This window comes from Harpia harpyja, chromosome 14 (assembly GCF_026419915.1).
Source record: "Harpia harpyja isolate bHarHar1 chromosome 14, bHarHar1 primary haplotype, whole genome shotgun sequence".
Lineage (NCBI taxonomy): Eukaryota > Metazoa > Chordata > Aves > Accipitriformes > Accipitridae > Harpia > Harpia harpyja.
In genome coordinates, this window is record NC_068953.1 from 23,985,457 (window position 1) to 23,998,225 (window position 12,769).

Consider the following 12,769-nt stretch of genomic DNA (forward strand, 5'->3'; position numbering starts at 1 on the left):
ACTCAGTAAAGTGATTTGATGATTTGGACAAGGGCATCACTCCATGAACAGGAAGCAGGAAAGGAACAGCAGCCCATAGTGAAAGAGGACACACCAGGGAAAGAGACACCCAGCACACACAGGACAAACACAAGCTTCAAGGTACCACTGCCAGATTGGAACAATCTGCAACAGCTCAGCTGAAACCCCAAAGAAACCTAAGGAGAAAGCAAGGCTCTGGACTCATGGACCTGCAGAGCAGCAAGGAAGGAGAGCTTGGAAACTGCATTTTGGAGAGCATGGAGGGGACTGTGACATTTCTTGTGGGGGTGAGAAATAAGTCAGCTACAGCCACCAGGTTAGACCATCACCAGGGTACCGCCAGACATCTCAGCCACTGCAAGTGAATGAAAGAGTTGCATTTGTGTTGTGGATGAAAAAGTGGTGAGGTTCGGTAGCAAGCCTGATGCAAAGAAGGGAGATACAGGCTAAAGAGGCAAGGCCTGGTGGCATGGCACTTGACAATGGTGCTATGGCTAAAGAAAAAAGTGTGGGCAGAAGAGATGATGGGGAAAAGCAGGAGGCTCAGAGCAGGTAAGGCCATGTGCTAGGGAGACTGTCCACAGTGCAGGAGGACCTGCAGCCTCCAATGGGGAGCAAAGTTTAGGCAGTATGAGTAGGCTGCCCATGGTGGTGCCTATGACACTTGTGAGTCATTAAAGAGCTATCACCCTGGTTTTAAAGATGTATTTAATTTCTGTCAACTCCATCTCTCCAAGCAATGTCATTAATAAAACTTTTAGAAACTTTGCAGGGTTGCGGTTTCATATGAGAACTGGAAGAAATACAGCACGATGAGGAGGAAAGCAGGCTCTTCTAGCTAAACATTTTTGCGTCCCAAAAACTGCACACACAAAGACCCATCACAGCACCCCTCTGGTTTCTGGGAATGCAAAATATCCACTAAAACACTTAACCAAACACCTCTGAACACATACATACATGTGTTCACCAAGACAGGTTACTCACATAAGGTTCGCTCCTCTTTGATTCTTCTGCTAGGGTCAGAAGTTACTTTTCCTTTTTATATTTGTATCTCTAAGCCCCGTCAGTGGCAGATGCCCGAGCACTTCTAAAGGGTTCTGACAAATCCCTCCAGAAGGCACATAACATCATCCCAATTTTACAGATGGGGAAATTAAAGCAGAGACAGAGGTTAAGACAGCTAATTGCCTACGGACACTGAGTCAGTAGAAGAGCTGGGAATTGATCCCAGGAACCATGTCTTCCATTCCTCTGCTCCACCCACCAGTCAGTACACCCTACCAGATGGTTCTTATCATTGGACATATGGACTAAATATTGCTAAGTTGGTGTAGAAGATTTGCTATTTAATTAAATGTCCTGTCTTCTGTCTCCATAGGATGCATAGGGGAAACTCCAGCCAGAATCCCATCTGGACCCACTCAGGAAACGTCTCCGTAAAGCAAAGCAAGCCCTAGGCAAGCACAAGAAACATTCCCAAACCTATCAACCTGCCCTGCAACACAGACCCCAGCAAGGCCAGGAAATAGGCTGTGACTCAGGAGCCTCAGAAGAAGCTCATGTTTGTCAAAGCCTGGCTTCAAACAGGGTATGCATGAACCACCAGTTAGGCTGGGAACTACTTTGTCACGTGAAGGCTCTTCCTCCAACCTTCACTGGGCACCACCAACACTGCCCAACTGGAGATACTAGCAGAGTCACAAAAAGCAGATGGCACAGAGTCATCTACTTTCTTCTGGCATTAGCTCTACCACATCACAGTGCTTCTGTTGGTAGGACAGAGAGACCAGTTCTGCCTGGCAAACATCAGACGCCTTCTCGCTTTCCAATCACTACCAAAGACACTTGAAATAGCTCCTAAAGTGGTTATTCATGACACAGAGGAGCAAACCTTCCAACAGAGAGGCAGCAGAAAGATCTTCCACACTGCTGAAAGACAGGTCAGCAATTGATTTCCCAGCGTGGACCTTACAGACTTATAGCAGCATCTCGGTCCCCATTCACACTCATTCTGTGCCTGTCTGTATCTGCCTTTCCAACAGAACCCAAACCAATTTCACATCCTTCTGTTCCCCGTTCGCATCCTGCACTCTGCACCCAGTGCAACGCAAAGGGAAACCTATGCATCAAGTCTGCAAAAAAGATTTCATCCAAGAACATGCTCCCCTGAGTACAACGCCCTCAACGCACGGCTGGAAGGAGCAGGCTCAAAGCTCTTCTGGGCAACCTGTACATGCAGTTATGTACTGATAAGGAAAACATATGCATACTTCTGCCCAGCAGAAGCACATACAGGTGAGAACCACGAGCCTGTATATCTCCATTACTCTCCCAACAAACAGAAGAGGGCTGGACAACATTCTCTTTAGAAGGCTTTGCACCAATACTGACAACATAGGAATAAAATCACAACACCTTTCCACGTGTGCTATAAGAGCCGGGCAATCCTGGAAGGTGCCTCCTGCTAGAGGAAAGTGATTGCACGTACCTTTCATCCCAAACTTGGACCGCCGGCCATACTTGTTGATCATAATAAAGAGGACGACCAAGAGGACACAAGCAAAAGCTGCCAGCCCAACCGCTATGGAAACCTGAAAGGAAAAAGCCTTAGAGTCAAGGCAGAGGAATTTAGGAGTCTAGATTGGAAATACAGCACCTCCTTGCCCAGTTAACCTTTCTGTAGGCTCATACCATCTGCTGCAGCCCTGTGGATATCAGCTGTGAAGGAAAACACAAGCTAAAGCAAAGGGCCCTGGCACAGTCTGGAAGCATCACAGGCTGTTTGCAGGACTGGGAGGTCTGGGATCTCCCTATCAGCAATTGCTGTTCTGGCACCAGTTCTCCCCAGCTTCTCACTCCATTTATCTGCAGGGAAGGAGGACCTCTGCTCCAATGCCTGGGATCTCCCTTCACTGCACCACAACGTGAGCCTCCATTTCCAACATCACCACTTTGCCATGACATCACAACACTAAACCTATACTAACCTGAGCTAGGAACGCACAGGAGCAGCAGAAAATTCTTTAGAAAGAGCAACTCTGTCTCCATCCAAACATCCCTCAGGACAAAGAATGAGGGAAAATAACACACCATGAAAGGAAAACAGAAGAAATTAAGCGGAACTGGGTTTTTTTTCCCAAAAAACATTTGGTTTTCCTAAAGCCTCTAATGGTTCCCTATTTATTGTAATTTTTAGTAGTAAATATTTATACTACAACAGCATCCAAAGTCCTTCACTGGAACTGTTGTTCCACTGTGTCAGTGTAAAACCAGAGGAAAGAAAACCTCCTTGCCCTAAAGGGTTTACAGTCCCAGGCTTATTTTAATATTTATGAATATTTATTCCTTCAAGTCTTTGCTCAAGATACTTTTATTGCATTGATGTAAACAACAATTGCTTTGGCATTTGCCCAATTGTTCTCCTGTACTGGGTCTTGTGATGCATTTAGACTTCACTTCCTTTTACAAAACTGTATTCTGCTATAATAGAAAACATGTCATTTAACCAAGAAAAAGTAATTTCATTTCACAACCCTTTTCCCTGCCCTTAATACATTAGCTACAATATTTTTAAATTTTTTTATTCTACCACGCTGTATTTTCATCGCCCAGCTTGTTTTCTGTGCTTTATATTTAATAATCAGTGCACATTATTACTCCAGTCTCACCGTTCAAAGCTTTCGCTTCAGTTATAGGAGATTTTCAGTTGGCTAAAAACTGAAACCAAGGTGGATTGAGTTTTGTTCATTCTGTTAACATCTGGTGGGTTTCAAGATCTTAACACTTTCACAGAATTAAAGCAATTGTGTAACATGCTAATTTTCTTCCCCAATACTTATACATAATTTTTTTTTTTTCTTTTTCTACCTGGATTCTGCAGAAGAAAGACAATGCTGAGACCTGATAAGCTGTAGGCTTTCTTTCCTTTTTCTTTTTTGGCATACACTGCAGAGCAGCAGGGAGGGCAAACTGGCATTGACAAAATTGAACCAAGCTAAATCCAAGTCCCTCATAGGGCTAAACTTAACAGCTCAATAATAGTATGAAACACACAATTGCCTGTTTGTTTGTTCTCTGGGTGCTACTTTTTTAGAGTGAGAATTTCTGACCCTGCCAGCAGCAACTTCACAGGATGCCTTATTTTCAAAGAGCTCCCTGGTTCCACACTGCAGACCCAAGAGGTTCAGATGGTACATGTCAGTATTTTACATGCCTGACACAAGCCACAAAATCCTTCTGATTGTTGTCTTGAGTCATAAAGGAAGAGATTTTCCTTGCAAACATCTCAAAACAGCACCGGAATGTAAATACTGAGTCATCAATAACAAGAAATGCATGCAAAACAGTTCTGTAGAGAAGAGGAAAGGACTTACCCCAAAAGTGTCCTCCTCTGGTTTGTGGGTCACAGTGATGGGTGGGGTGGGACTCACTTCATAATCACCGACTGAAACCAAAACACCAAAGATAGAATATTCGACATGGCTCCCATGGGACTTCCAAGGCACCTGCGCATCCCCAATGGCAGTGCCTGACCTAAAAAGAACCAGTTCACCCCTAACAGAGGCTGCAACTCTCTATTTCAGAAGGCACCAAAATCAACCATCAGAGAGTTCCCTGTGCACATCAGCAGAGAAAACACAGACCGGGACAACACTGATGTCACTCCAACCTTACAAATGAGAAACATTTGGTTGCCTGGTGTTCCAGGGTGGGTAGCCTCCACTGCTGAGCCATCTCCTAGAGTTTTCGGAAATCTACTGGGCTAAGTAGGGTTAAAACACAAGACTAACTCCAGCAGAACTTGATCCAAAGGAACAGTTACTTAGATGTTTTTTGGAGGGGAGCAGGGAGGGACGGAGAGGAGGAAGGGAAGAATCTGTTGAGGAAACACTACAGAAGTTGAGTCCTGCTTCTCACCCCCGCCCACACTAGAAAGCATGTTGTAAATGGGCCATGACACACAACTGTTTTGGAGACTGGCCAGCCTGCACCTAGTTAAGACCCCTTCTGCTACACCACAACCAACCATCATTTCCACTAAAGGACCTTCTTCAGGACATCACTAGAGGGAAGTGAGCATCTCCTGGGCTCTAGAGATTACCCAGCTGATCAAAAGCTCCCCAGCCATTTTGCTTATGCATGAGGAAGCCAGGGCTTTGTGCAACCTCCGCCAACTTGCTTTTGGCTTCCTGATTTTTCCTCCAGGAGCATGTAAGTCACAGAAGGGCAGGGGGAACCACAACAACAAAACACCCACAGTATGCAAAGGGCAAGGAGACACTTACTTGAGACAAAGTTGTCCGTACTCTCTGTGGAAAGTACAAAGAGAGAAGCAACACAGTTAGCAGTACAGCAAAGGGAGAGTGGTCTCATTCCCAACCCACCTCAAACGCACTCCACCACCCCAAAGAGTGCAGGAAACCAACTTTTCGTATTTGTCTTGTTGGGCAACTGTAACTGGAAATTGCAGTGCATGTGCCAGCAGGACATGCTGGAGGTCACAATGGAGAGCACAGGGGTAACTGTGCAGGACCTTGGGTGAAACAGGAGGGGAGGGATGGTACTGCAAGGCCAAAATGGAGAACAATTAGCAGCATGCTAACCAAACTTTTGAATGGTCATTAAACAATCCTGCTTTCAGCAGGCGAGCAAAGCTCGACGGACACACGGGGCTCAGCAGGATGGAGGTGGAGGGGAGAGAAGCAGATTTTGCCTTGCATGGCAGGGTTCACCCAAGGACAAAGTCCTACGAGGATGAGGACCAGCTCCCAGGAAGATGAGCCCAGCTTGGGGCAGCGGGTTAGAGGAGACGTCCTCTGACCAACTTTTCATGAGCCACTCATAAAAGCTAATAGCATCTGAACTGGACATGGAGGCTGTGGCTGTCCTAGAGCTGCCTCTTGCCTGAGACAGCCATGCCAGTCCCTGCTGTCAGCCTCTTGACTGCTGCAGTCTATTCAGCAAAGCTCCTTCAGCTCCGAAGGCGGCTGAGGCCCCAGACGATGAGGTCTAAAGCTCTCGGTGACACTCAGTTTACATAGCATGAGAATAACATCAGCTTTCAATTCACTCGCCCATGTAAGAAATTGAGCCCAATATTAACTGGAGTTTACACAGCTTTGCTGGCAGAGGGCTCCTGGAAGGATGCTGAAATGTTCACACTGAAGTATGGGTGAGGTTTGGAAGGGAAGCATAAAACAACCCCCGGGTGACAAACACAGCTTTCCAAACCAGGGGAAAAAAAACCTGAAAAAATATTTTTGTTTCAAGTCAAGCAGAAGAGTAACTTTCCTTGCCTTTTTCTAGCAAGAGGGCAGGGGGGGAAAAAAAAAAAAAAAAAAAAAGAGAGAAAGAAATATTTCATTTGGAGACTTTTTTTTTTTTTCCTATTAAAGCAGACAGAGGCTAGTCGTAAAACTCATGCTGCTTCTACATTTTCCCCTTTCCATTTTTCTCTGCTGGACCAAGCAAATTCAACAGAAACCCACAAAAAGTTTTTCCCACTAAACCGTATTTTTCAAAGTATAAAACATAGCCAAGAAATTTCAGCCAACTTGAGTTTTGTGAGAAGTTCCCAAAGAACTGAACACTCTTCATGGGAGAGATAGGTACATTAGCCTTTGTGGATTAAATAAGGAGATGGTAGCCTATGGTAGAGATGTCAGTGTCAACACACGATGAGATTTTTATTAGGATGTAACACAAATCTGTCCTGGGAGTCACTGCCCTGGCTCCTAGAGCCACAACGTTACAGAGAAGCAGGATATAGCATGGGGCACATGTCCCAGCTCCCACCCAGCTTCTAACAGTACCTTTCTCCTCTCAACCTGGGAAGCACAATCTGGCACAGCACCAATGAGAGGTTGCAGACCAGGGGTTTCTAAAAAAACATGGTCACAGGTCCTTCTCTATGCTGATAGGAAGTCTTCCAGGCACTACACTTTCATGAATTAATTAAGACTAATAATCTCATCCTACACAGTGACAGCAAAACCCTTGCATGTGTGAATAGCTACAGGCAATAAGCTTCTTGAATGAACCACAATGGGGAACCTTCAATTTGTGGCATTTTCTGGAGGAATCTACCTTCAAATGGGAAATTATAAACGTCAGCTGCATTGAGTGTTAATGTCAGCTATGGCAGTGGACGGAACAACGAACTTCAAGGAAAGTAAATTACATCCTGCATTGGGCTGACAAGGTCTGCCAGGGTGAGGAACAGCTTGGGACTTTGGATCAGAAGAAATAAAAGAAATGGTTCAGTTCCTGCTGAGAGATGGTTCAGGGTCAGTAAATACTCCACACCAACAACACACACAAGGCGTGGGTGAAGATGCATTCACAAGGGCAATATTTTGCATGTATTTCACACAATCCCATTCTCCCAGAGCCTCTGACACAAGAGGCTCTTCAAACATCAACATGCCTTCCCACATCACAGCACGGCTCAGATCCATTTCCAAAATCAGCTCTCCCGAACAGATCTGCCCCCTTTTCTGGAGGTCCGGCACCTACTTAAGAGCTGTCCCCGTTTCACAGATGGGGAAATTGAGTCACAAAGGTGGGACCTGACAGAGCTGAGACTGCAAAATTGTGCGCCTCTCCTCACCCACCTACATTTGATAAGCTGCTCTTCTGCCCTGACAGAAGGAAACATAAATAGGTCAGATAGCCAAACAGGGCATCATCCTTGAAGCCGGAATACAAATTTTCCACTCCCATCCATATCAGATCTTCAAGGCAGAGATTTGGGGTTACATTTACGATATTTGACCTGCGGGAAAACTCTGTGTACTTATATGGTGTGATATAAATAATAAATGAGAGTACTGTTGGTATTTTTCTATATTTAGCGAACGCCCTATTTTGCTGGATTTTCTTGGGCTGCAGGGGCCAATTTAGAGCTGCCACTTTCTCATGGCATCATTCCTGAAGGCAGCGGCATGCACAGATCTTAACTCCATGATGGCCAGTGTGGTGTTTCAATGCCAGAGAGCAGACCAAGACCCTCCACGCTCCTATAGAGCAGACAGGTCACTGAAAAAGTCTCTACTGCACTCCCCAGAGGTGCATCTTCATGTCCTCAAATGCTTTTTTTTTTTTTTTTTTTTTTGCAGTTAAGCCCTGAATCACTACGGAGTACAACGGGGAATTCCAAACAATCGGTTAAGAAGTCCCAACAAACTGATGCAAAGCAACTAATTGAGCCATCGCATCTTTTGTAGACCTGTCATTCTGGAATTGCACGCCATATTCAGAAGGAAAACAATCCTGACACTGCTGCATCCAGCTTTAATCATTTTGCAAATGCATGCTAGAAGAAAAAGGGAAGAGCTGCATCACTTCAAAGGGCTTTCCATTCTTTAGCTTATAACTAGCAATCATATAGAAGAATACTTTCTCTCAAAAAAAATCAGGTAACCTCTTTGGGGGACCCCAGAGGAGATCCAAAATAATTGACCAAACTTACATCCCATTCCCACTGAAATCCCTAAAGAGCTTAAAAAGAAATACACTGCAATATGTTACACAACAAAAATATCTAAACCAGTTAGTGTGTCTCTCTGCATTAAAGAGTTGTTATGACACCAAAGCACACTTGAGTAGGAGAATGATACTGGTCAGAAGAGGCCTCTCCAGAGGTCACCTCTTCCAACCTGCTGCTCAGACAAAGGCCAACTTGGGTTGCCAAGGCCTTGCCTAGGTGCAAGAATTACTGGTGGGACCATAGTAAGACCTTTGGATTGCAAGCAACCTGAATGAGATAAACTGATATCCTACCTGGAAAGGGTTTTTCAAGGAAGTGTCCTTTGATGGTTTGGTTGGCTGAGCCCAGCTGGTTGGTGGCCACAATCGTGTAGTTGCCATTATTGTAGTGAGTGGGTTTGTTGAAGAGCAGGCAACCCTCAGATACTTCCCCTTGTTGGTAAAACTCCATGTGGATGATCTCTGTCTCCCGGAGGACTTGGCCGTTGTGCAGCCAGTGAAGGGTGGGAGCTGGGTTCCCATGCACCGCAAATGCAATGCAGTGCTCCAGGTGTAGCACAGGCTCCTCCAGAGTTAGGATGCGAGGGGGATCTAGCAGAGAAAAACACGGTAGGCTCACAGCACACCTCCACCCACATCATGTCTCCGTGCACCATGGAAATTAAGATTATTGAAAACGCAACCTCCAAAATCCCTTGTTCCTTCTATTTTTCCCATGGATTTCTGCAAATAAGCAGCGCTAAGTCACAAGAACCACTCCACGCTCCCCAGAAGGAGGATCTGAACCACAGCCAGCTCTCTTCGGCTTCTCAACAGGGGTACAAATTACCAACAGGGATGGTCCTTTCACCAGCCCAGAAACAATTAAGCTTAGAGTTGCCCAGTCCACACACTAACTGCTGCTCTCCTTCCCTCAAGGGATCATGGGGAGGCTGCCTGTCCCCGTTAAGGAGCACACTGCGACGTAGCACTGTTACATTACACGTGCGCAAGGTGCCCATGGGAGCTCTCCAGTCACACTGAGCAATTTTGGATTGCATAGCTGTGGAAGCAAACATCCCTCAGCGACTGCCTGTCCTTGGGGGTTTTGACTGCCTGAATATCCCAAAGGACTGCTCACCCGCTGAACACCCTCCAGGGGTGTGTTAATTAAGGGGAGTAGAGTGGGAGAGGGAAAAGAAAAGCAGAGACTCCACATGCAATTTATTGCATATGCATTGTCTTCCCGCTGGGACACCCCAAGAATTCAAATGTTGCTCTGCCATCGCTTCTGAAACCCCATTTACAACACCTACATGCAAGGTCCCAAACCCCAAGGCTGGCAAGGTCTGAACTAGAAGAATAGAGTTTTGTGCAAAGACAAAGGACACAAAAAGATGAAGGTCTTCCCTAGAACTCTCCTTTTTCTGGTACCATCCAACTGCAAAGACAATCCATGGGGCATCCACAAGGAACAAAAAACAATGCACCAACTTTGGCCCATCTTTCAGAAAAAAGACAGTGAATTTTTCAGGCTGTGAAGGTAGTAGAAGAGAAAAAGGTGCAGAGCTGGTTGGAGCTGAGCGACATTCTCCTGCCAGCACCAGTTACCCTGAACCACACAGCCGTGTCCCAGCCACCTCCTTTCACTTGCAAGCCTAGATCCGCATGTGGCTTGTTCACATCTTCCTGGCAAGGAGGATTCAAAACAGGCAGCCACCTACACGCACAAACCCAGATCTTTTCAGCGTGCAATTACAGCCTGAGTGATGGGACTGGGCAATAAAAGCAGGGGTAGCAGAAACTGTCAGCAGCTTAGAGGATTACATGGGTGAAAATAGGCATTAGCATGGTGCTGTTTAAGGTGTGGATGAAAAGATGCTAAAATGCAGTGCAAAAAACACCTGCCTGCTGACCAATCACCTCTGAGCTGATCTGAGCTTTGATTACCTCTATTCTTCAATCCATCAAAAGTACTTACTGGGAAGAAGATGAAAGTAGTAAAGCATCTGCTCTTCTTTTTCCTATCCCTTGTGACTGCTTTGTCTACAGGACCCCAAGGGTTCTGCACTGCACTGGACATGCAGTATGCGTGAGTTCACCAAGACTAGCCAGAATCATGCATAGGTCTCTGCTCTACCTGGCAAGGTTGGGGGTGGGAGACAGATTTTCAAACTACAGAGTAAGGGCAAATATTACAGACACAGCAACATATAGTAAATCTCAGCTGCTTGAGAGCACAAAGCTGTGTAAACTTCCTCTTAAGGTCAGGTTTGTGTTAAGTTATATTAGAAAGCACAAAGAAAGTTTAGCTACTTGCAGCTAAAAGTAAACTGTTGAAATTTGACATGTGCATGTTTACATGGCATTTGCAGTTTAACTTTGTAGGAACAGATCTGGGAGGAAGCACTAGCATCCCTGATATCAGAGGCAAGATTTACACTGGCTTTAGCAAGGGTGACATTTAACCTCTCACAAAGCATCAGGGCAAGCAACTCTGTGTTTGTAAACAGAGTTTTGGTGCCTTTACAGCTTTTCCTTACTCTGCTGGATCTTCCAAGAGATGGTTGGAGAGATGTCCACCACCAGTGTGGCACTGCTGCTCCTCCCCTATCTAGTGCTCATTTCTGCACTAATGGAAGCAGCAGGAAAGCAAAAATACTGATGCTTAAGAGAGAACTGTGCAAGGATGCGCCTCCTCCTCCCTGTGCTCAGCTCCTAATCCTCATGAACAAAACCGGTATGTCACAGGTAGCAAGTGGTCATGCATTCATATGGTTCCCAGGGCAGCCCTCCAGCCTCTATATTGTCAAGGTCTCTCCACTGCTACTTACAGTAGACAGTGAGCAGTACGCTGGCATTGCTCATCCCCACCACGTTCTCGGCAATGCAGGTAAGCAGGAACCCGTTGTCCTCACTGGTGACATTCACCAAGGTCAAATTGATGGCATGAACATTGGTCCAGTTGAGGTTGGTCTAAAATCCCAGAGAGAAATACAGACAGAAATTAGTGTCTGGTGGCTCCTCTCCTCCCCGCTACTGTGGCCAGAAGATGAGGATCACACTTTCCACATAAGATGTGAGAAGGTCTCTCAAATCCAAGGACAGCTAGGACCTGGGTGCAGGGAGGTGTTTCCTCACTTGATTAAGTGAAGAAACCACATCTTGTAAGAGGAATTACGGGAAGGGGGAGACCCACAGCATTGTAGCACTGATAAACATGGCTTGCCTCTAGAAAAACTTGTTTAGATGCCTACTTCAGCTACAGTTATTGCAGACACCCCTGTAAACAGGTAGTTTCATCAGAGGAGACATGAGTTAATTCAATTAGGGAGCACTGAGATATGAAGCTATCTCATCTTCAGTTTCCAGCCATACAGAGGGAAGGTTTTGCTGCTTTCTCAGGTTCTCATGTGGATAGGGTACGGCCTCAATTTTCCTTTGGATACAACCATTTCACATTTCTCATAGCAGTTTCCACCATCTACCTGACCCTCTGCCCTGCGTGCACAGACCTGGGGAACACATGGCAGCTGTCTTGCCCTTGCCACATCAGGCGCAGGCAGCACTGAGGTGCTGTGGCCCCTACCTGGTGTGTGTTGATGGAGTGGAGATCAGCCACCGTCCAGTCGACATCGGGCAGCGGCGAGCCTGAGCCATTGCAGGTGATGACAGCGTTCTCCCCTTCTCGCACCGTCAGGTTCACATGGCTCACACTGATCTCAGGGAGGTCTAGGAGAGCCATACACCAAAGCGCTCAGGTGTGGAGCAGCGTTTGCTACAGCCAGCCACAGGACACATGTGTGGACCCAGATCCCACCAAGCTGTTTCCCAAATCAGCCTCCAGCACCCTGGGATAAGTAGCAGGAGGCAACAGCATGGCCTCGCCTTACCAAGTGAAGGAGGCGTATTGGAGATAGGGGAAAACGTAGACACTGGAGATGTGCCAGATAACAGACCCTCCCATCACACTTGAATCCAAATGCTGGTGTCCAGCTCCGGTTGCGCTTCCCTTCACACAACCCCCATCCCCATCTCTTCTACTCCCACAGAAGCTGCTCTTGAGAGCTGTCACCTGGGATGGGAAAGCTGTGTGTGCTGGGAGAGGATCCAAAGTGTTCCCACCTCCAGGGAGAAGGCACAGAGCACCTAGCACTCCAGCTGAGGAAAATGTCCCTCTAATTTATAACAGTCAAGAGAAGATGACCAAGGATGTGTCCTCATATTAACTGCAGCTCTCCTAATAAAAGGTGCCCTTGTTCTTCCTTGGTGGTGGCAG

The 12,769-nt window shown here is 46.3% G+C and overlaps 1 protein-coding gene across 3 annotated transcripts in view; it reads right to left on the reverse strand.

Annotated features, from left to right (window-relative positions):
• The window catches only part of NTRK3 (neurotrophic receptor tyrosine kinase 3), a 229,099-nt gene that overhangs the window by 151,433 nt on the left and 64,897 nt on the right, over positions 1–12,769 (reverse strand). For all 3 annotated transcript variants that reach the window (XM_052807890.1, XM_052807891.1, XM_052807892.1), the window contains exons 6-11: positions 12,080–12,222; positions 11,325–11,466; positions 8,806–9,102; positions 5,310–5,333; positions 4,398–4,468; positions 2,513–2,615 (exon numbers count right to left, since the gene is read on the reverse strand). In XM_052807890.1, coding sequence (XP_052663850.1) covers positions 2,513–2,615; positions 4,398–4,468; positions 5,310–5,333; positions 8,806–9,102; positions 11,325–11,466; positions 12,080–12,222 — 780 coding nt within the window. The remainder of the gene's footprint in view (positions 1–2,512; positions 2,616–4,397; positions 4,469–5,309; positions 5,334–8,805; positions 9,103–11,324; positions 11,467–12,079; positions 12,223–12,769) is intronic.